Raw genomic sequence first — 25077 nt, 5'->3', positions numbered from 1 at the left:
TGTTTAGCACTCTCATAACGTTTTCTTCTGTTTTCTGTGATGGATGTAATTATAACTAGTAAAGATGATTATGTAACCTTAGTGGCAAGTAGATTATCTAATAGGTATAGGGTAGGTAAATTATCTCAGAGTGTTGATGATGATGTAATTGTTTTTCTATTCTGCTAATTTTTTTGGGAAGTAGTTTTCTGTCTGTTACACCAGTATTCCCATGTGTCTATCCCTCTCCTCCTCAGAATAAGGGGGCACAAATGTCTTTTTGTATGGAGAGGAGAGAGATAAGACTCATAGGAGTGATGGCGTAGGCCACACTTTCGAATAGAGTTCTTTTTCCTTTTTTTTTTTTTAATTTTTATTGAAATGCCTGGCATGTGGCCTTGCATCAGTGTGGGCATCGACCACGAAATATTTCATCTAAGGGCAGGACGGGGGTAATGTCTGGGCGTAGGCTGCACGCTACCAGGCCAGCGTTGTTTCTCTCAAAAGGAAAATAAGGAGAGACCATGAAAGTGACTACCCACCGAATAATCTCAGATTATTGGGAGAAAGTTCTCTGTCCGAGAGTGTGGCCTATGCCAGCACTCCCATGACGCTATCTCTCTCCTCTCTAGGGATGTAAACAGATCGGATTCGGCTCGGATAGTGCTACATCCGCATCCGCATCCGCATCCGATTAGCTTTCGGACGGATTCAGATAGTGTTAAACGGATACGGACACGAATACGGATCGAATATTTTATTCGTTTATATGTAAATATAGCTTTTTGAATAGCTATAGCCTATCTGTATCCGTTTAGCTTTCGGACGGATTCAGATAGTGTTAAACTGATACAGAAACAAATTTTGACTATTCATTTACATCCGTACTACTCTCCATTTGAAAAGACACCTTGCTCCCTTGTTTCGAGGAGGAGAGAGTTAGACACATGGGATTGCTCATGTACCACATTCCCGGACAGAAAACTACTTCCCCAGATTATTTTAACAGAATTCACCGCGTTGGTCGTCAGGGTCGTAACCCTCCGATGTCTTCTCTTCACCGTGTGTATATATAAATACATTCCTTCCCTCCACTACCCTCTTATTTTCCCAACCCACGCAACAGAGAGAGAGAGAGAGAGAGAAGAAGAAGAAGAAGAAGAAGAAGAAGAATAAGAAAAAATGGTGAAGATCTGCTGCATCGGAGCTGGCTACGTTGGCGGTCCAACAATGGCTATGATCGCCTACAAATGCCCCGACATCCAAGTCGTCGTCGTCGACATCTCCGTCTCCCGCATCAACGCCTGGAACAGCGATCGCCTCCCCATTTTCGAACCAGGCCTAGACGATGTCGTCAAATCTTGTCGCAACAAGAACCTCTTCTTCAGCACTGAAGTCGAAACCCACGTCTCCGAAGCCGACATAGTGTTTGTCTCCGTCAATACTCCCACCAAAACCCGAGGTCTCGGCGCAGGCAAAGCTGCAGATCTCACTTACTGGGAATCTGCCGCTCGAATGGTCGCCGATGTCTCCAAATCAGACAAGATCGTCGTCGAAAAATCCACCGTTCCCGTCAAAACCGCAGAAGCAATTGAAAAAATCCTCACCCATAACAGCAAAGGGATCAATTTTCAGATCCTTTCCAATCCTGAATTCCTCGCTGAGGGCACTGCAATTGAAGATCTCACTAATCCCGATCGTGTCCTCATCGGTGGCCGTGAAACTCCTGAAGGTCAAAAAGCTGTTGCAGCACTCAAAGCCGTCTATGCCAATTGGGTCCCAGAGGATCGGATCATCACCATGAATCTCTGGTCCGCAGAGCTCTCAAAGCTCGCTGCCAATGCTTTCTTGGCTCAGCGGATCTCATCCATTAATGCTATGTCTGCGCTTTGTGAAGCCACCGGTGCTGACGTTTCCGAGGTGGCATACGCCATCGGTAAGGACTCGAGGATCGGATCGCGGTTCCTGAACGCAAGCGTTGGGTTCGGTGGTTCTTGTTTCCAGAAGGATATTCTCAACCTCGTCTACATCTGTGAATGCAATGGACTCACCGAAGTCGCAAATTACTGGAGACAAGTTGTTCAGATCAACGATTACCAGAAAACTCGATTCGTGAATCGATTGGTGTCGTCGATGTTCAACACTGTGTCTGGAAAGAAGATTGCAGTTCTTGGATTTGCATTCAAGAAGGACACAGGGGATACCAGAGAAACCCCTGCGATCGATGTGTGTCATGGGCTGTTGGGAGACAAAGCGCAGCTTTCGATCTATGATCCACAGGTGACGGAAGATCAGATCAGGCGAGATCTGACGATGAATAAGTTTGATTGGGATCATCCACAGCATTTGTTGCCGGCTAGTCCTACGTCGGCGAAGAATAATGTGATCTTCACTTGGGATGCTTATGAAGCGACCAAGGGAGCTCATGGTGTGTGTATACTGACAGAATGGGATGAGTTTAAAACTCTTGATTATCAGAAGATCTATGATGCTATGGAGAAGCCGGCATTTATCTTTGATGGAAGGAATGTGGTTAATGTGGAGGCGCTGAGGAAGATTGGGTTCATTGTGTATTCAGTTGGGAAGCCATTGGATGCTTGGATCAAAGATCTTCCTGCTGTGGCTTAAACCTGATCGAGAATGGCGAGAGTTCATGCGAATTCCACGAATGACTGTTCCGGGCGAAGGCGATGATGGTGTTTAGATCTTGTCTTTTGATTTTTGATTTTTGAAATTTTGATTCATGATGAGGATTTCATGATGGAATTCGCGAGAGTTCACGCGAATTCCACGAATGTCCCTGTTTTGGGTTTACATTTTTTCCATGTTCTTCGATTTGATTCTTATCTTTACAGATTTCTGTTCTTTTGATTTCTTTTAGTTAACTGAAAATTTCTTGCCGCATCTTCTATTTTTGTTAGTGCAATTTTTTACGTGGTTCTCTTGTGGGTCCTACGGCATCTCCCTTCCGGCCTTTCCTCTCCCCATGGTATGGACCAATCATGGTCAGCCCGGCGTCGGGTTGGATTTTTTAGACTGTCAGGGTCGGACTAGGCTGGGCCCTGCTAAGGGGACTTAAAGTTGGGTTGGGGTTTTAAAAATCCCAGCCCAATATAAACTTTTTGCAGCCCTACCTATAACACCATTGTTGCATGTGCAGATCTCTCTCTCTCTCTCTCTCTCACAACGGATTTGGGTCCTCTGTAACCCGACATAACGTGTAACGCACCATCCGACGGTCTGTAATGCACAGGCACGCAGCCCAATACACATGTGAGTTGTTGGGTTCCATGCCCGTGCGTCGCAGACCATCGGATGTGTGCTACACACTATGTCGCACTACAGAGAAGCCCCACGCCATCCCAACATGTAGCATGAGTGAAGGATGGTTTTAAAAATTGGTTCGGCAAGTAGGATGGCCCAACAATTGGAGTAGGCTGGAAGTTGGGTTAGAATAGACCGGAACCTTAAAAAATGAAAATAAGGACAAAGAGAGATCTTTATCGCCCCCAGTATTGGGGGAGCTGCTGTGCGCATCGTGCAGCGCAGCAGCACCCATGTGTGTAAGGTAGGACCTATTGGGCACACATGGGCGCTGCTGCACCGCACAATGCGCACAGCAGCGCCCCCAGTACTGGGGGCGATAATTTTTCGACAAAGAGACATGGGTTTTGGCAGAATTGATACATACAAAATTGAAACTCCAACGATAGAGCGACATGTGTATCAAACTCAAGCCAAAAGCAATACTCTCGACTCCTCACACCAAAAGCGTGAGCGGAAAACTTTACACATGGCTAGCCAATTGGATATTTTCTACAATGACAGCTGCCAGCAATACGGACAAATTCCATTGACCGTTCTTACTCAGACCTCCCGCCAAGAAAATATCAGAGAATACATGATCCAAGAGACAGAGATTTACGTGAACAAGGGACATTCATTCAGGACCATATAAATAGATGACAATGATCAAGGTAAAATTCAGTTCATTCCATTCCAATATGCTCAGGTTCTCACTCTTGAGAACTGCTACTCACCCTCCATTCACCCTCCATTCCTAGCCCTTCAATTATTGTTTCTCTAAGATTTGATTTAGGTATCGAAGAATCCCCCGCCAGAGCCCGCTCCAAACAACTCTTCCACTCTATCTGTTGACTCTTTGTGTGTACAGGCACATGCACATGCACGGCAAATGCCAGCAGCAACAAGAATCATTGGTTCCATGGAATCAGGAAACATGAAAGACATGTATTTTGTTAGATGATTTTGAAGACAGGTTGGCCCTTCTAACTGATATCACCGCAACAGTGATTCCTGGCCCAAAAGGCTGGAGTTGGTGGAAACAGAAAAGAGAGCTTTGGTTTTGGAAACAAGGAAAGGAATTTAAAGTTATAGCGTGCTTCTCTCTGAAAATAAAAACCCTCACTAACTGAAGGTGGATTTGATCCCGAACAATGGCCACAACAAAACACAGCCCTTGCCAGCTGCGTTTGCTGTCACCTTGCATCCCATATCTTAATAAACCCTTCCCATGCTATACACAATCAACATATTAAACAGATTTCAGTTACTACAAAAGATCAATAGAACCTCGGGTGTCTCCCTCATGGTCCTTAAGGCACAAACTTTGGCAGTACGTATCAATGGAAGATTGCCACCCTGTTGCATCAGACATGCCACCCCTGCACCCCAGCACAAAGGCGCACAACCGTCGCTCCAAGGTTCTAAGTGATGTGGCGGTCATTTCGCATGCCTATGTCAAGGAACAGGGGTGACGTGCACTGCACAACCGGTGGCGTTCTCTTTCCTTTGCTTTTATGTCAGTTTTACCCAACTTTTAAATCATTCACAGAGGAACTGCAAAGTTAGGGGATCTCTGATCTTTATCTTTTTTTAATATTTTAACAAAAGCTCTGTTCTAACACGAGGGCAGGAATAAGTACATAATTTATTAGAACTTATACGCCACAAAACAGTAAATATTCAAAAGTAGTTTTTGATCTAAACTCTGGATGTGCCAAGCTTCCGTTCAAACAAGCGGCGCAGGAGGTAAATCTGGAGAACACTGGCCCCAATTAGTGCTGCAGATTCAAACATGGCCTTGTGGATCGCCCTCCGGCTCATTGCTTCATTCACTGGAGTCCAATTGGAAGAACACAGTTAGTTCTATAAAACCAGTGAAACCTCGATTAATTATATTGATTTATCTATTTGGTCCACAATGTACAAGGAAAGATGCCACTAGCTTCCTCAAATCGAGAGATTCATTTAAGGTGAAATATTCTAAAGCTCCTTCCTCATAAATTGAAAAGTGCCTACTACTTCCTCGCGGTAACATCTTTTTTATTTTTATTTTTATGATAACCTCGCGGTAACATCTTAATGGACTTGTTAAAGAAAACTAATAATAATAATAATACAGTAATAAGTGGGAAATCACTGAGATATGCAGACATCTCCAAATGTTAGCTGAAAAAAAAAGCATCACGGCAAGGACATGCTTTTCTTTTCTTCAGGGATAAAAAGGAAATATAGAGTTCTGAAACAGACCTATTGCTTGACGATCAGTTTGAGCTTCTAGCCAGTGCTGTTCAAACTGAATGTTGTAAAGAGATTCCTCCAACTTTGCAATCTGATCCAACAAGGGCTGAAAGTGTTCTGTGGACAGTCACGAAAAACAATAGACATTGAGAAAACATTTTTGGAAGTCTAAACTTAAAATAAAAGGACCACTGAAACACACAGAAAATCACCCCCCCCCCTAATTTTCACCCCCCTCTCACCATCTTTAGCATGTTCATCAGAGTAAGCAAAATGGCCAACATGTATATCAAAGTCGATGGTTTCATGATAAGGAGATTTGTTAGTGAAGCAGAACTGATGGAGTCCTTTCCTTTGACTGATGAACTCAAACTTCTCACTTGTCTTGTCACGGGAATCATGAATTTGATCACCTGAAGGACCCTTAACCTGACAATCTCAAAACGAATGGATCAATTTTCTAGAGGAAAAAGAAGCAAGCCAAATGAGCCCCAGTCAAGCATGTTTCCTTGGAGTAAACAGAATAGCAATAAATTACAGAGATCATCACATTGAGGACATGATGCAATTGCAATCAAAAGGCAAGAAGGAAGGTGTTTTGATATTGTTTGGACGTATTTTTTGCCAGTGATTCTCAGGGGCGTTCCATTACTAGGCCCAAAATATTAGGTCCTATGGGACAAACAAATTTTCTTTTTTCCTCTTTTGAAATTTTGTAGCATGAAGTTAGCTTTAGAAACTCTAGTTTCCTTTTCCTAAAATGAGTTCCAAGCTCAGTCAAAAAGTCCTCTCAGGAGATTCTATATTTAGTAGGTTATTTAAAGAGAGTCAAATTAGAAGTCCTAAAGTAGTTTGGAAGTTTCTGTTGAAAGGGATCCCATTTTCTACACAAGAGTGCTTATATATTGATGTAAAAACCTACAGTTTTAGTGGAAGTGTTCAACTAAGAATTATATTTTGTGCGAGGCAGTGCTTATCTTGGGGCCGAGTGAAAGCAGTGTTATTCTCTTCTTTTACCTGTATGAATCTATCTTCCCTCTCAGATTTCTCTCCTTTATGCTTCTCTTTTCTTAAATTTTACTGTTCACAGGTGTGGCTCACAGCACTGTAGTTGTGCGTAAATCTGTCCCTTTTTTTTTTTAAATCAGCAACTACAGATAATATTGTATCATCGAACCATGGGATTTTCTTAATTGACACACCTTAAAGTATCAAATAATTTGTAACCTTACTTTTTTGCCCCTTTAGTATAACACGTTTTTTTTCAGTGAGGGTAAGTCTTGTAATTGAACATATGTACTCAAAAAATGTGCAAAGACAATGACAACTTTCGATATTGACGTAATGATAAGTCACTTTCAATTTATTTTGAAAACCCTTTTTAACCCGACTTAAAGAACTTTCGGGAATAAGACAAGGGGCAATCAAATGTAGGTTACAAGTTCTAAATACACCTATAGAGGTGTCATTTACACAGTCCCTTCAACAACTTTTAAAACACAATTACACTTGCTGGCATATCTATATATTAATCTCCCCCCCCCAACCCCTTTTAAAACATGCAAAATCTATACATCAAAATGGAATTATCAATAGAAACAAAACTCAAAAAAAAAGTCAATTCATAATCTGGAACAATTCAGATCAACCCCAACGAATTCTTTACGAGCTAACGAATTGGTTCGAAACATGACGATATCAGCACAAATTCTTGGGGAAACACTAGAATTGCCATTCAAACATCCTTCAATTTCTTTCCTTCCAATTGCCCCATAACATTGCATCCCTGCCTCTCCAAAGGGGTTCTTTTCTCACTGAACAAATAAATTACGAATATTTGCAGGATGTTCATGTAAACTCCAACCAGGCTCAAGAAATATGTCCAATCCTTCTCTGCCAAAATGACATGAAAGAAAGGGGTGAGCTACCAAGTCCTCTTGACACAAGCAAAAATAACATCTATTTGGTAGATGGAAACCTTTATGTAAAATATCCAGGGTTGGTGCCTTCACCGAAGCCAAAAGCCAAACAAAAGTAGCCACTCCTGGAGGTGCCATTGTCTTCCACCTACTGATTTCCAGAAGTCTTCTTTCCTCAGCCTCATCAGGCTCCTCAGTAAGGAAGCAATAACATGAGGCTACCGAAAAACATCCGTCATGAACCACCACCCAACACCTTTCTCGATTTTGCCAACTCAATCCCATACTTACAGAGAGAAGTGGTAACAGATTGTACATTTCTCCATCTCCCTCCTTGTCAGATTTCTTCTAAATCGGGGAACCCATATTAAACTTCTTTAACTTCAAAGCAATCAGCAATCTCACAAATCTTTTTCTGCAGCAGCTCTTTATAATCTTGTACACCCTCCTCAACCTTTGATATCCCCCGAGCACCAAGCATTGCCCTCAGGTATTCTACTTGTGCCACCTCTGGACCCAAGAGATAAATGTATCATCTGTATACAGCAGATGTGAGATCCCATTTTAATTTGCCTCTACACCTTCAATAAGACCAGCACTCTTGGAGCTGCATCACTCCCTCATACAAATCATTTTATTCAAGATCTCTACCACAACAAAGAAAAAAGTAAAGGGGCCAAAGGATCCCCTCGCCTAACAAGACCAGGGATTAAACAACCAGTGATCACAGAGTCAATACCTTGGGCAGAAGAAGAAGAATATATAAACAAGGAGACCAGCACAGTCTCCTTGGAGAATCTGCAAAGGAGATCAGCAGAGTCGATACCATGGGCAGACCTAAAACAACAACAACAAACTAAGCCTTATCCCATCTAAATGGGATCGGCTACATGGATCCTTGCAAATCAAAGAGAAAAGAAAAAATGAAGACACAAGATGAGAAGTGCGAAAACAGAAAAGAAAGAGAAATGAAAGTAAATGGAAGTAAGTGGAAATAGGCCCAGCCCAGTAAGTCAAGGAAATCTCAGCTATATGGAGTTGGCAACATGGATCTTTGCCTTCCAAAAGGCTCTATTCGAGGTCATACTTGTCCAAAAGGTTTGCCCTCCTTGGGCAGACCTCCCTACCGCATATATATAAACAACCAACCAATTACTGCAAGGAATAGAAGTCCTTGACAAAGTAGCTTAGCCTAAGTAGGAAACAGAAATCTACTCTAATTAGGAAAGAAACAAAATAAAGCTAAGAGACATAACACAATAGACCATGATAGGGACACTCCCCCTATCGTTGTGCATGTACACTAACAGTTCTTTTGCACTAAAACTCCTTACTAGAGGCCCACCAATATAAAAAACAGAAACTGTTGAGATGCAAGATTCAACCCACTTTCTTTTTAAAAAAAAAAATTTATTTTCTTCTATTTCTTAAAGTCCTAACCCTTTTCCTACCACTTCTGCAGTTCAGCGCACAGGCAACAAAAATAGTCTAAATCCAAACATCAAAATGGGTTTCCTTCTCTTCTTGTTGTATCATAAATGCACCAAGTTGCAATGAAATTAGTCTTCAAAGAATGAAATCAAGCCAAAATTACCCGAGAAATACAATTGTTGAGAAATTTGCGAGAGAATGATAGAGGTGACTCTACCATTAGGGCTTAGATGAAACAGTGGCAAATGATTGGGATAGCCTACGGTGAAAAGATACAAGGGTTTTGGGAAGTTGTATGAGCATTAAAAGGGCTTAGGTAGATTTTATTATGGATGGACAGGAAACAGTAAGTATGGAATAAAAGAAAATCCTGAAGACTATGGTTTGGTGGCTACAAAGGTCAAATGCGGATGGATTGATGTGACAGGAGATTGGAGTAGAAATGTAGAGATTTGATAGAAAATAACAGTTAAAAAGATGGTATTGTTTGGGCAGAATTAATGAAATCCCGGGGTCAAAAACCCTGTTTGGGATCTTTATGTGCCCACCCAAGTGACAAACAAATCAAATAATAGAACTGATGGCAATTCTGTAATTTCTGAAACAATCCAGCACCTCATGTGAAAAAGTGAGGGGGTCAAACAGAATTGAAGTTTAGAAGGGGAGGGATTACCTAGAATTAAAATATAATAAAGGGAGGATATGAATAGACTTAAGAAATAAGGCTCTATTGGTAATTACCAGAAAATCAGGCCTAAGCCTTAATAAGGAGAACTTTGCTTCTTCTTCTTCTCATGGAACAAGAATCCACCAGTAACCTGTCCCAGCTGCACTTGTGAGAACTTTTTTGGTTCATCTCCTATCAAGGTGAGATTTCAAACATATGCTCCCAGCATCTGGACCTCTTGAAATCGACCAACAGCAAGTCCAAAGATTTAAAAACAAGAGTATAATAAATTCTGCAAACAGCCCCCGTTGGAACAAAGAAAACCAGTTCTGTACTTAAGTTTGCTCTTTCACAATCCGTGCCAACTTTTTAAGTCAAATTGCACAGGCTGGGTCACCCTATGGTAGGTAAGTAGACCCTCAAATCCCAGGAAGAAAGGATCATGAATGAGGGAGTCTGAACTCAAACTCTAGGAGCTGGGGTACCACCCAGAACAGAGCACGATGGACAGTATTCTTGTGGCTGAAACAGAAAGGAGAAAATAGTATAACAGCAACAAAGAGGAAACAAGAAGAGGAATAACATAAGGACAAAGAAGAAGTATGGAATCAAAGAAGAATAATAGCAATGGGAAGCAACACAACCAGCCAACTTTGGGCTCCATACTACAGTAATGCAACTCCAACTAAAATTTCATTCCATAATCAATTTTGAGATTCGATGGTTACATGCAACCAAATATAAAGACTCCAAAACAATCCTAATCCTAATCTAAAATTGAAAAAACCCTACCAACCCTTGTCAGTCCAAAAAACTGGGTTGGGCCGGTTACTCTGGGCTTGGGTTTCCAAACTCGATCATGTCGGACCAACCACTCTAATGCCACTGCATCAACTTTCCTCCTCTGAAAAGAACTCAACTCCATTGTGTTTGGATAAGGACCAAGGATGCCATCTGAGTCAACTCGCTAGAGAAGGAATGATCCAGCTACCTTCTTGAGCTTAATTTTGGGGAAGTCCTTGATGGGAAGAAGCTTCATTTCTTCGCCGACGTGCTTGAAAGCATAGATATTCTCAAACCCCATAGTTTTCAAGGCATCGCTTAGGCAACCACCATGGTGTCCAAGCACCTTGACAACTAGTTTTGCCTTGGTTGCGTAGACGGGCGCATTGGTCACTTTGTTGGTGTCGTTTTGTGTCCAAGCCCCCTCCAAAACTTTGGGTCACCTAAGCGTCGTGACAACTATGGCATATCCACAATGCTGCACCTATTTTATATCAAACAGCCATGGTCGTCTAAGAAGAATGTGACACACCTTCAAAGGGAAGATGTCACATTGCACCGTATCACGAACCCACCAATAGAGTATGTGAGTAAACACCAATCAACAATCTTAAGATTAGAGTTGTTTATCCATGCAACCTTGTAGGGATTGGGAAGTGATTCTATCTTCAATCCCAGCTTGTGAACATCTTCAGAGACGACATTATTGCAATTGCCTCCATCAATCACCATGCTATATAATTAGTTGTTGCACTTCACTTGGGACTGGAACATACTATTGCAGCTCTAATCTTCCTCTTTGGAAACCTTGTTAAGTGGTCAAAAAACAGAATGAAAAACATAACAAGGTTATTGCTACCCATCACTGTCATTGCCATTGACTTTACCAGGCTCACGCTCTACCTCCAAACAAACTATATCAAGATTCTGTTGTTACTTCCAAAGCAAGAGGCATAAAAGAATCATTGTCGATGTAAGCTACCAAACAGTTGGGACACCTTTGCACATGAAGCACCGAATGGCAGCCTTTGGCATGACAAGAGGTCTGTTAAAAACTAAGACCTCAAGGTGGAGAGTAAAGGCGGTTCGGCATTGAAGATTCCATAGAATCGCAAGCCTATGGCTTGCTGAATGAATTTATTCTTGAAAAAGTCTTCTAGGTATATGGCTGCCTCAAACTTTCTTTTACCTGATATGCCATATGTACAACGTCCTCCATCATAGGCAGTCGAATGGATGCTAGTATGATACTGATTTGAGGATGCAAACCATTGTGAAACTATGCCACTAATACTTCTTCATCCCACTCAATATTAGATTGAGTGGCTAAGTAATAAAATCTAGCCACATATTCCTCAACAGTCATCTGTCCTATCTCAACTGTCCAAACTTGAGGTGCATGCGCTGCTTATAGCCAGTAGACAGAATTTCTGCTTCATGGCTTCGCTCATCTCAGCCCAAGTAGTGACCAATGCGATGCCAGGAGTTTGATTTTGCTGTTGGTACTTGATCCACCAGACTCGAGCTGTGCCTTTCAATTTGGGCTCTAAAAATGGAATCTTCATGGCCTCGGTCAACCCATACCATCAGAAGAACATCTCAAAACTATGAACCCAGTCCAAATATTTCTCTGGGTTATTATACCCGTAGAAATCAAGGACATCTAATTTAGCTCCTCTTTCAGCTCCAATAGGGAGTATCGTCAAAAGGTTGGCCAACCCCATATGGTGGAGATGGTGGTGGTGGTGGTGTAACAGGAGACGGGCCCTATAGAATGGAGTTGGAAAAATCCCCAGCTGGAATGAGACTCTTTCCTTTATCCCGAAGACACCAATCGGTCAATAAAAGCATGCATGAATGCCAATATGCTCTAGAGGAAATTGACAGCTATTTTGAGGGTATCAAATTGATCTGTGAGGGTGGCACTATCTGTCCTTGTTTCATCTTTATATGAGTTAAGCTGTTGGAGAACCTTAATATTGGCTACCATGGTTAGGATATGGCGGATGACTTTCGGCTCTGATATCAAATAATGCAATCCCAAGGTCGATAACCCCATTTGGGATCACTATGGGCCCACCCAAGTGACAAACAAATCAAATAATAGGACTAATGACAATTTTGTAATTTCTGTAACAGACCAGCATCTCATATGTGAAGTAACCAGTGAGGGGGTCAAACTGGAATTGAAGTTTAGAAGTGGAGGGCTTTTCTGGATGTAAATAAATAGAGAGGGAGGATATGAATGCACTTAAGAAAATAGGGTCTATTGGTAATTAGCAAAAAATCAGGCATTAGCCTTAATAAGGAGAACTTCGCTTCTTCCTCTAGTAAAACCAGAATCCAGCAGTAACCTTTCTTAGATTTAGTTGCGAGAACTCTCTTAGTTCATCTCCTACCAATAGAAGATTTCACACATATGCTCCTAGCATCTGAACCTCTTGAAATTGACCAACAGAAAGTCCAAAGATTTAACAACAAAGGTATAATAACTTCTACAAACAGCCACTGGTGAACCAAAGGAAACCAGTTCTGCACTTTGGTATGCTCTTCCCAATCCAAGCTGGTTTTTGACGTTAGATTGCACAGGCTGGGTCGCCCTATGGTAGGTAAGTAGACTGTTGAATCCCAGGAAGAAAAGATCAAGACTGAGGGAAGATCGAACTCAAATTCTAGGGGCTGGGGTACCGCCCAGAAACAAAGCATGATGGACAGTATTCTTGGGGCTGAACCAGAAAGGAAGAGGAAACAAGAACAAAGGAGGGAAAAGAAGAAGAATAATAAAAGGGCAAAGAAGAAGTATCAAATCGAAGAGGAAGAATAATAAAAATGGGAAGGAATGCACACAGCCAAATCTCGCCTCCAAACTACGGTAATGCAACTCCAAATAAAATTTTTTCCATAGTCAATTCTGAGATTTGATGGTTTCATGCACCCAAATGTAACAACTCCAAAAACTCCAAAACAATCCTAATCATAATCTAATACTGAAATAAAACCAAAACAAATAGGGCTCTACCTCCTACATTATCTACTCAAAGTAGAACATAACAAAATAAAAGAATAATATTACAAAACAAACCCACATAACCCTACCAAAAATCGGGAATGGACCGATTCTTTTTGGGCTTGGGTTTCCAAACTCGATCATGTTGCTTCAACCACTCTAGTGTCATTGGATCAAGAATAGGCTGCTGTAATAGAGAAATAAAAACCATAAGGAAGAAGGAACGAAGAAGATATAAAATGGTTTCCAACTTTCAAAGGAATCCATTAGGATTAAAAGGAAAGAACCTGTAAAGGAGTGTGAATTCTTTGATTAATGCCTAAAATTTGATGGAAAATAATCTGTTACTGATTGAAAATCAAGTTTGTGCTTGGGATACACCCTAATACACTTGGTAGGTCATAAAATAATAGATACTCACTAAAGCCAGCAACCCAACACTCAAATAACTATGGTACTTCTACAAGCTTTAGGAGTCGCATTTTACAAATGCCCATTAATCCATAATCAAATCAAGCCTTTTGAAATTAAGAAACAACCACTGTACCACAAAATTTTGACTGCAAATATCTCCAAACCTAGATGACCTACAATGAGGCCCTTTAACCACATATACCACTTAGTCAATCCTATTTGAAGACATACACCAACCCAAGAAGTATAGAATGTTAGACTTATGGTTGCAATTCTGCTTCTTCTTCTTGCCTTCACTAAACCTTGGATCTCCATCACTTCATTATGTTTAGCAAACTCCGTAGTATGGTCAACAGTCAACTGAATTGACCTATATGCATTCTGCTAACTTGGCCGGTTGAACCTTGATAGTCAAGTGGTTAGTTCATTGACATTTCCTACAACTGAATGAATTTGATCTCTATGAATTCTCTTATACTGACTTGGCAGATAACTTTTAATAGGCAACCAGATATGGAATTAATTGGTGGTTCCTGATGATGTATTTTGGATCAGGTTTGCGCTTAGTAGTTCAAACCACAAACCACAGAGTTAACCAATTTAAGAATAAGCCATATTCAGCATAAAAAAACCACATTTCATATTAACATATCACATTCAATATCTAAAATTCCCTCCTGCTTTTCCAATCCCAATCCGGAAAAGAAATGCTTTCTCTTCCTTTTTCTTCACACTCCCTACCCACCTAGGAAAAAAATAGCAAGAGAGAACCTATAAACATCAGCCAGAACACACTACGATAATCAATTGAAATTCAATAGCAAACTTAATACTTAATCATCGCACACAGTCAAGTTTTAAAGAGAAACAAATCATAAAATTTTACCAAAATTCTGCAGTCAATTTCCAGGCAAACATGACTTACCACAAGATCTACACCATCATCACTATAATGCCACGGTGCATCGGCCTTAATTACAACAAAGGAAACATGAACAGTATCTCCATCATATTCAATATTATGAGAGAAGCATTCATCCCTGTCAATAACGAATCTTATACCAACTGCTGATTGCAGGGCCGATATGAGCACTAGTAATACAATAACAGCTAAGTTTGAGGACAAAATTTCCATCTGCATAAATGACATCACAACAATTTTATATTTAGTATTGATCATCAGACAGAACTACCAAACTAGCAAAACACACTGAATAGAAACCAAGGTAGATTAAAAAAAGAAAAAAGAAAAATGGAAAGAAAGAAACTAGAGAACCATACCAAGTTACACAGAGCCAGATAATCACTTCTATATCAGAGAAGTGTTTTTCTGGTAGATCTATCTAACAATCTGGGCACGGCCCCTTATTTCTGTAATACGATAAATTTTTGGCAAGGAATAAAAATAAACTCACAAGTCTTTTTCTAGTGCAGTGGTAAGTGGAAGAATGGAAGGTTTTAATGGTAAGACAAAGGTGTTAGGATTCAAACAAACAGTTGGTCCTCCCCTTTCCTTTGGGGAGGTGGGGTTGGAGGGGAGTTTGTACGGACACACACATAGGGTTTAGCAGTTATAGAGACAATTGAGATTGCTTCAGATTTGATGTGTAGTGTAGATGTTTAATTGAGGACCTCCTAAAACTAATTAACCTGGAGGGCAGTCAACTAATATGCATAGCGTCAGGGCATTCAGGCTTGAAGAAACTTCCTAAGATTCTGGGATGCTAGCCAGTTGATAGGGATGGCCTAGAAGAATTCTGGAGATCAAATGGCAACAAAACTGTAAAACAAAAACAAAAAAAAGTTTGAAAAAGGGGGGGGGGGGGGGGTTGGTTTGGAGGACTCTGGGAAAGATATTCTATACATCATTCATGGTTGAGAACGATACCTCAAAGTGCAGGGAAATGGGGACCTTTATTGACCAAAATCAAGAGGAAGGACATAACTGCATAAGGCCTCAACGCTTATACAACTCAACTTTAATATGGGCAACTACTCCTACGCAACCACGACTTTTAGTATGAAAGAATACAGATTTTAAACCGAACCCAAACAGAAATTAGGTTTAGGTTGCACACAGTGGCAAAAGATATACTGTACAGGAATTGGTCCAAGATCAATTCATGTCTTGATGGGAGAATCATGAAGATGAGTTACTCTAATTCCATCCACAGGCTAATTTAAAATGCCCAATATCTAGACAAACTATTGTCATTATACTTCTATATTCAGTTCCTCTTTCTTGGAATTCTTATCAGGTGTTTTCTGTTCTGAGTTGTCCTTACTCCTCAGTAGTTATAAAATCATTAGTTTAAAGTTTGCAGTCATGCTTCTCCATTTTCAATTTCTTATTCCAGGTCTCCTTCAGGAATGAATCTTAAGAAATAGTTAAGTAATTACTGACCTGAATCGCCTTGTTCTCTGGCTAACCTCTACAATCGCTGGCCGAACAGAAATGGAGAAGAAGAAGAGGAACAGGAACGGAGACTGTGCTCCCGCCGCTGCAATCGATCAGGAAAGGAGAGGGAGAAGAGGAAAGGGGCAGGGGGTATACTGAGCCTTAAATGAAGACTCGCCGGAAACCGCTGAACTCAAACGGTAACGGAGACGGAGAAGGAGGAGGCAGCCCCTGAGGTTCCAAGTGGGGATTTTGTGTTTTTGCGATCGGGAAAGAAACTCGGATTTGGGTCGGTATTTTGTGTTTTTGCGATCGGAACGAAGTTCAGATTTGAGGTTTTTGCATTTTGCCCGGTTATTTATTTATTTATTTATTATTATTATTATTATTATTATTTTCTTATATATTAGAAGTTTTGGTGTGGCTGGTTCGAACTTAAATGCTGGAAGGGCCAGGCTCTTTTCCACCTTTAAAAGCTTGACTTGAAACTCCAATCAAAGTATTAAGTAGGGGAAAACTAGTCGTATGGAAACATGCTTTGTCCCAAAATACCGAATGTTTTTTAGGAAGCAGTTTTCTGTATAGGACTGCGGCCTCCACCAGCACTCTCATGTGTCTATCTCTATTCTTTTTGAAAAAAAAAGGATAGAGGTGTCTTTTCACATGGGAAGGAAAGAGATAGACTCATGGGAGACTCATGGGAGTGCTGGTGTAGGCCACAATCCTGGACAGAGAACGTTTTCCCATGTTTTTTATATTGGTAAACATACAAACCACAAGTCAGCACCCAAAAGGCAAAAAGGATCAGGGCTGTGTCAATTATTTTGCGTACGACTTTCTTGGGCACAGATACATGTCACGCTGCGTGACAAGATGGTATTCCTTTTTCCAATTGAATAATATTGAGTGATATATGCTAATAGAAACTATAAATACTCTTTCTGGCTAGTAGTTTGACATATATTTGAATAGAATTTGAAAATAAATTTCTTAAGGGTCTTTTTGGTATCATTTTTCATATTGATTTTTGCCTAATTAACTCAAATCATTAATGAGAACTATTTTTTATCAAAAGATAAAAATGGTTTAGTAACCAATGGACATCAAAATCCATAATAAGGTCTCAATTTTATTATGGTTTTTCTATTATTTTGATGTTTTTTTAAATAGAAATAGTGTCCATAAATTGTACCAAACACTTGTAAAAACATTTTTTGTGTTAGAAAAATAAATTGAAAAATGATACCAAAAAAACCTATAGTTGAATAGGTTGATGAAGGAATTGCCCACACTGGATTACCTAATTTCAACTAAAACTGTTTAATTTGGCCTTAAAAGGTTGGGTGAGGAGGAGCAGGGCAAACATATTGTACATCTACGGTAGGTATTACATTGTCATAAGTGTGATATACCTTTCTCCCTAATTGGTATTTTGAACGAGATTTTTCAAATTTTAGTGACTTACTATGGATGTTTACAATCCTACATCAGATAATTGAAAGCTAATTGAACTGCCACAACCTTTTGAATTTTGATAGTTTTCAATATAATTCTAATAAGATGTTATGTACATAGTTCAAAAACTCTACAAAAATCTCCTGAAATTTTGAAAATTTACTGTGATTTTGACATGGTCGAGACGAATGCCACACCAATCAGGGATTGAATATTGTTTTGGTCGAAACTTTGATCATTTTGGTAAATGCCTTAAGACAGGTTGCCTCCAGTATGCAGATGAAGTCATTTATGGGGCAGTTGTGGAGGACTATGAGTGTTCTTCCGACACTATGACATGGACTGCATTTGTCATGCAATTGGAGGAAAATTGACGTCAACAGCATCAGTCCATGAGTGGGTTCAATCCTCTCCACATCATAGTTCATGGTATTAGCCCTTAGGATGGCCTAAGGGGGTCATTTTCCTCCAATTGCATGAGTTGGCAAAAGGAGGAAAATTGAAGTCAGCACCATCAGTCCATAAGTGGGCTCAATCCTCTCCACATCATAGTTCATGGTATTAGCCCTTAGGATGGCCTGAGGGGGTCCATTTTACTTATATATCACCACACAATATAGTATTATTGGGAGTGAGTCTCTATGAGATTGTTACATGTACTTTATACTATTTCATAATTAATTAATATTATGTTTCTTTGCTTTCTTCATTGATGATGCATAATTTATTTATTTATTTATTTATTTTTGTGTCTTTTCTTTCTTCTAGTACAAAATAATGTGTAGAATAAGCAATATTATACAAGGTATACAATAGGATTTAGTGGATACAACCAACCAAGGTTGCAAATCTAAATCACCATTTTTTGTGACTTTTCTTGCAATATAAAAGTTTACATATGTTTATATAGATTAAAATAGAGTTTTCCTAAAGTATTGAAGCTTATTATAGTTGTATGCCCCCTGAAACAGCCAACCGAAACTCACAGGCAAAAAATGTATTGTTCGGTGAAATTTCAGTAATTTAGGTAAATTTCGATCAAGCTGAAACAAGACTGAAACCCAAGTTTTGAAATATGGTTATGTAAATGTTCAAAGAATTTCCCTCAACAGATTGTCTATTGCATATTAACTTATATGCTTTCCATTAGAATACGTAATAAACTCATCATTTCACATGAACTCATTGTTGAAGTCTGAAGAGATCAAAAGTAGTGGTCTACCTATGTAATGGATGATAAATATATACATATATATATATATATATATATATATATATATATATATATATATATATATATATATATATATATTTTTTTTTTTTTTTAACTCGAATATTCTCTGGCTCCTGGGTTGGCCCCTAGAATTTTATTTGAAATCAAATAGAATCAATGAAAGAAGAAACAAGGTGGGGGGGGGGGGACATACCCGCCTTACCCCATCCCGAGTACATAAAGACTCACAAACATTCATTGATCAGGCTCACTCCCTTACAAAACCCCACCAAAGGATTACTTTCTTAGAATCGGGATCCCAATCGAATCCTCATGTATGATGTGATTGAGCCCAGGTGGAAGAACATGTTCTGAACTAAACAAGGTGTTGTTTGTTGATGTGCAAGCATAATTCGCTAACCAATCCACCGCCCTATTTCCCTCTCTGAAAGTGAATGCAGTTCCAGGCTGAAGAGTATCAATCAATCCTAAAATCTCATTGAACAGTACCATAATTTCCATACGTAGCATCTCCTTGTGTTCACACAATGCACAGTAAAAGTTGATTCCGAACTCACATGGAACTCTCTAAATCCCATTTCCTTGCAAAGCTAGAGACCATCTCTCAAAGCCCTAAATTCTGCAATATTGTTTGTACCATCCCCATAGAATTTTGCAGAAGCCCCCAAAACACGCCCCTTAATGATGATTCCTTATTACTCCCCCCCTCCCCCTACCCATGGGTTCCCCTTGTAAGCCCCATCTGCATTTAGTTTTACAGCATTGAAAGAGGGGGGGGGGGGGGCAGAAGACAACAATAGGGGGTTTCCGCTTAGAAGGAATGTGAGAAAGGTTAAAAATCTGGAGAATCAGGTTTTGCCCTCAGAGATGGCTTTTTAGAGAACGAACCAAAATATGGAACTTCATTCACCCAGTTTTTAATCGTTTCAATGATCAAGTAAGCTGAACGAGCTTTCTCACTGTGTCTTCTATAGTTTCTCTCTTTCCAAAGTTCCCAAATTATGAAGGAGGGAATTAAGCCAACAATTATCTCACATAAATTCCTCCCATGAGCGTGACTTTGCCAGAAAAGCAACCTGCTCCTCACAGTCTGCAAATGGATCAACTCTAAATCAAAAAAGTTTGCGAAAAATTCTCATACCTTTGCAGTCGTTTTCCTCTCCATAAATAGTGCGAGGTCGATTCACCAATTGAAGATAATGGATGATCTCGATTGTTAATAAATGTGGTTGTATCTGGAGTGTCCATCAAGTTTCTTTTCTGTACTCTCTACGAGTTGTGGTCATGTGTGTTGGGCCTGTAGGCTCTATATGATAAACACGGGCTGGGCCGTAAATAGATATTTATGGGCCAACTACTTACTCACACAGAAAGTTGGAAAAATGTTCTACGCAAAGTCCATATCACAAGGGCTTCCTTTTAAGAATCAGCTAAATTGTTATATATGTGTAGATGCTGGAAATTGCCACCCCTCTTGGCAATGACAACAAATAGGACACAGGTGATTATCGGCATCTCATTCAAAGTCGGACGAACCCCAAAGAAAGTCAGAACATAAGAAAAATTCCTTACAAACCACAAAAATATGACCGTGGCCTCTCAAAACCCGTAGCCTCGCGATGGAAAGATGGCAAAATCGCGATAAGCTATATTAATTGGATGATTTTGCCCAAAAAAAGATACTGATATCATATCTTATTTTGACAATTTTACCCTTGATCCGTACAGTGCTCTAATCTGCTATCGGCAGATTCGAGGCTGATGCCTAAAACCATGTGATAGAGGGAGATTAGTTGCTGTTTTTGCTTCTAATAAGGGGTATAACTATTGTTGGTTTGATTGTTACACCCCCCCCCCTTGGTTGATGGGATTGTGTTAGACTTCATATCTTGGTTTCTTGAGAAGTATATGTTTCTTTTTTCCACCGACAAAGGAAAAGTATGAATCAAACGAAGCCACAAACTAAAAATATGGAATTTCCTCCAACACAGTGTTGGTGGTATCAAAGTTTCTTCCTATTCTATTTTCCATCTTTTCAATTGGATCAAGTTTTCCTAAGGCTACAGTCAAAGGGAATGCCTTCACCGCAGGGCTTCAGATGTGCGAGGAAGGGCATCAAGAAGGTATTTTGAGGAACATACTAAAACCCTATAGGGCAGGGTTTGTGAACCCAGGAATGATACGATAAACCTTCTAACGGTGGAAAAAAACTTTCTCCTATTTAATTTGCGTTGAAGGTTGATTGACAATGAACCAGTAAATACCCAGTAAATACACAAGATATACATCTAGCAATAAAAGGAAGAACAGAATATGTTTATTACTTACAGATGAGGTAGAGAGGAGATTACAACTCCACCCTAATTAACATTTATGCTGTGAATTGTAACTCCTAATCTCACATTTGAGACAAAGTTGACCTAGGAGGAATCCCTTGTTGGTTGTTAAACACATTATTTGGATCAAGAAATGTCTTTGCTCTAACCAATCTATCATAGTTGTGGAGGAAATATTTCTCACCCCAAGCCCTAGCCATCTCAACACCATCAGTACTCATACTGTCCATCACCCCAAGATCAAGGTCCAAATAGTTATTATAAGCTGTTCTTGGACCCTTAGCAACATAGGGTGACATGAAATCATAAAACCCTCTTATCCAATTTATAAACTCATCACTCTTTCCATTATCTTCTTCTTTCCAAGAAACCAAGTATTGAATGGTAAAGAGATTACCTTCTCTATGAGGAAAAGGAATAGAATCACTGCTTATCTTACTCATCTTTCCTCCATAAGGGTCCAATATAACATACCCTTTAGGCTCCTTTTCAAGTATTTCAAGGGCAACCCTAATGACCCTTAAAGGTATTGGAACCCTTACATAGTCAGATTTTGCCTTGAAATAATCTTTTCTATGGTAGTACCTATCCTTCAAATCTGGAATTGAGCTACCATTATCCATGTCAGAGAAGAAAACAATTGATTCAATCCAATTCATTTCATTGCAGTCTTCTTGGACAATTCCCAATTCAGGGAAGACTTCTTTTAGAATAGATACACCACTTGTTTTGGTTCCAAGGTAGAATCCCTTAAAAGTAACAGAAATCCCTATCCCTTTCGCATCCGGTAAACCGGCACCAACGAAAGCCGATAAGTAAAAATCATCTGGTAGCAAGGGTGAAACTAGTTGCCATTTATGAACTAGATTAGCTACCTGATCTCTTGAGCCTGGTCTAGAGATAACAAAACATGTTACAATTGGTGGAACACTAACCAGTCTTAGTTTCCAAGCATAGACTACTCCCCAAACACCTCCACCTCCACCACGAATGGCCCAAAAAGCATCTTCTCCCATGGCTTCCTTGTCTAGTAACCTTCCATTAGCATCTACAAGAAGTGCATCAACGACGTTATCGGCGGCCAAACCGTATTTCCTCGACAATAACCCGAACCCACCTCCGGCGATATGGCCGCCACTCCCTACAGTTGGGCATGATCCAGCTGAGAATCCATGGGAGACACTTGACATGGCAATTGCATGGTATACCTCACCTAGTGTTGTACCACCTTCAACCCAAGCGGTTTCGGATACCAAATCTACCGAAACCCGATTCAGATTCATCAAATCGACGATCACAAATGAAGATCTATCAGAAGCAATAGATGATAAGCCTTCATAGCTGTGTCCTCCACACCTTATTCTAATTGTCCATGGCCCTTGCCTGCAGCACAATATGGTTCCTACTAACTGTTCTTTGGTCTCTGGTATTACAATGGCTATAGGCTTGGGATATGTGGGTTCTGTAAAACGGAGATTCTGGATTGAGAAATTGAGGAGTTTGTAGTACTCTGATGTCTGGTTATCTGAGTATTGAAAAACAGTGAAGTTCATAACATGGTTTTGGAGTAAACAAGATTGGATTAGCTTTGTGGGTTTACTTGAGGAGGTTACAAGAATTATGGAAACTAAGATGAACAGATATAATAGGCTTCTTTGAGGATTCAATTTCAACATGGTTATGCTTGAATTGAAACAGAAGAGAAGAAGAAAGGGAAGAAGATGATATAGTGATGATGGAATTGGTGGGTTTTATTGTAAAGGATAGTGAGTAATTTATTGAGTTGAGAGCTTGGCTTTGCCTTGTGTTCATTTTATATTTGTAGTCATTAATGACAGTGTTTTGCTGCATGAAACGTGACTAAACACTCATCAAAGGATTTTAGGGTGGGGGGACCCTCATCGCGTGACTCCTGCGCCTAGACACAAGAGTGTGTAAAAGTATCGTCCTATTTTCCATGTGTTATGTGTGTTTCGAATTCTTGGACCCGCTCCGACATTTTTTTGTGGTGACCCAAATGGAACTTTTTCTGAGATTTGTGCTGGTAGCGGACGGTTTGACCCGACTCAATGGATTGACCCAGATCCGATGGAGGAGTATTTATGTTCTTTTCCCGCTTTATTGTAAAATGTAAGATTTGGGGGGTTTTTCGTTTTAGGGTTTCAGGGAGAGAGCAGCAGCGCCGTTTTGGGTGTTCTTGAAAGTTCTCCAGTGTAACTTTCTCTGATTTACATAGTGAAACAATTTCGCCTTTGCCTGTGGATGTAGCACACCATACTGATGTGTGAACCACGTTAAATCTTTGTGTCATCTTGCTCTGTTTTTGTTTCTTTTTGTGTTTTGGTTGGTGTTTGTTCTAAGACCATATATGAAGTAAAAAATTGCATCTATATTGATGCCATTACATGCGCTCTCATTGACATCTATGCTGATGTAGGCACTACACGACTAGACAACGATCTCTTGTCCTGAAATATTTGATAAACCAATTCTTAACTTTTCTTTTTCATTTTGTTTTTTTTATTAACAATGGAATGAATGGATAAGTAATTGTTTAAATTCTCCTTAAACCGCATATATAGATTGGTTTACTGATCTTGTTTCCATTATATACTTCTTACAACATAAATTAAAAATTTTAACTTATGAATGTAATTTTGTAGTATTGCTGTCAAAGGTCGTAACCTAATAAAAAAATTGTTGAATTTCTAATTTTTTTTTTTATGCAATTTCTTAAATCTATGAGATAAGAAAAAGAATTACAAAACAAGTAAGTTTATAGACAAAGTAATTAAATGTAACACAAAATCAAACTTATTTATTTTGTAATTAATTTTCTTTTCTAGTAGATCTAGGCAATTCCCCTACCCATTTGTTTGAAGGGGGGACCTACTCACTAATTAAACATTAGACAATGGAGTTGTGGTTGTTTGCTTATCCTCAAAAGTTCCCTATCAATTATTTTGCTGACTATGAAGGTGTATAGTCAGTTATATTGTTGATCACGGAAATGGGGATCACTTTTGTAATACTTGGATCTTTTTTATGCTTGTTAAAAATACAAATAGAGATTAGAATGAGCTGCTTTAACTGATTAATTGTTTCTCTTTTTGAAACCCTGCCTTAGAGAGATTTACTTTAGTACCAACTACCAAGGGAGATATCTTTTGGGATTGGTGTGTGGTTTGTGTGATTACACTTTCATAAAAAAAAAAAAAAAAAAAAAACCAAAGGAGATGAGAGAAATCTTACCAAAAAATAAAAAAGGTGATGACTAAATAGTAATATGCATGCCCTACTCAACTGCTTTACTATTGTTTTTGGTTCTAGTCAGTCAATTTATATCTTTCTTATATAATAATTGGGAGAATGTTCTCCACAGTGCAGCTTGCACCCAGACACATGGGCCTGTTATTCAGGAGGGTAGGGTGATCATTTTGCCCACCCCATGTGTCTAGACGCAGGCTACGCCACCGGCACAGAAAACATTCTACCATAATAATTGGTGGGACTTACATGCACTGACATTTCTTTCTCCTATTTTCATTATATGGGTCCCATATAGGCCCATATGGATGATATTATTTTCCAACTCCTCACTGGTTGTAGTATGTAGATTTCTTCTTACATTATCCTTGTAGAAAGTCTTCTCCCATTTACAATGGGGAAAATAGCCTTTTAGCTATAAAAAATGGGGAAAAGAACATGGCCCACGTGGCTCCTGCACCTAGACAGCAACACACAGAAGTACCGTGCTGCCCCATGGAAAGGTGGAAATCCTGCCCAAGTCAATGCTTATGTGTGCGATCCTATTAGCCAGTGAGCGTGCATACTCTAGAGGCGCAGGCATCGATCTCTTTCCCTAAAAAATTATTTTGAGAAGTTATTTATGGACGACAAAGCTTTTTTG

At 39.6% G+C, this 25077-nt stretch overlaps 3 protein-coding genes across 3 annotated transcripts; 1 reads left to right on the top strand and 2 right to left on the bottom strand.

The window, feature by feature from the left end:
- The first annotated feature begins 1094 nt into the window (after nucleotides 1-1094).
- On the top strand, nucleotides 1095-2646 carry LOC122641051 (UDP-glucose 6-dehydrogenase 4-like). The gene has a single exon (XM_043834372.1). The coding sequence runs from the start codon at nucleotides 1162-1164 to the stop codon at nucleotides 2605-2607; it is 1446 nt and encodes a 481-aa protein (XP_043690307.1). The 5' UTR covers nucleotides 1095-1161; the 3' UTR covers nucleotides 2608-2646.
- A 2232-nt stretch (nucleotides 2647-4878) lies between these two features.
- Nucleotides 4879-16380, bottom strand: LOC122641123 (transmembrane emp24 domain-containing protein p24beta2-like). The gene is made up of 5 exons (XM_043834447.1): nucleotides 16149-16380; nucleotides 14670-14879; nucleotides 5766-5952; nucleotides 5533-5640; nucleotides 4879-5117 (listed from the first exon to the last, which is right to left on the bottom strand). Exons 2-5 carry the CDS (start codon nucleotides 14877-14879, stop codon nucleotides 4984-4986), a joined length of 639 nt encoding a protein of 212 aa, XP_043690382.1. The 5' UTR covers nucleotides 16149-16380; the 3' UTR covers nucleotides 4879-4983.
- Nucleotides 16381-21197: 4817 nt separating this feature from the next.
- Nucleotides 21198-22909, bottom strand: LOC122640747 (reticuline oxidase-like). Its single transcript, XM_043833990.1, has one exon. The coding sequence runs from the start codon at nucleotides 22841-22843 to the stop codon at nucleotides 21230-21232; it is 1614 nt and encodes a 537-aa protein (XP_043689925.1). The 5' UTR covers nucleotides 22844-22909; the 3' UTR covers nucleotides 21198-21229.
- Nucleotides 22910-25077: the final 2168 nt, after the last annotated feature.

Source organism: Telopea speciosissima, chromosome 9, assembly GCF_018873765.1.
Source record: "Telopea speciosissima isolate NSW1024214 ecotype Mountain lineage chromosome 9, Tspe_v1, whole genome shotgun sequence".
NCBI lineage: Eukaryota > Viridiplantae > Streptophyta > Magnoliopsida > Proteales > Proteaceae > Telopea > Telopea speciosissima.
This window is presented reverse-complemented; position numbering and strand designations above follow the sequence as displayed.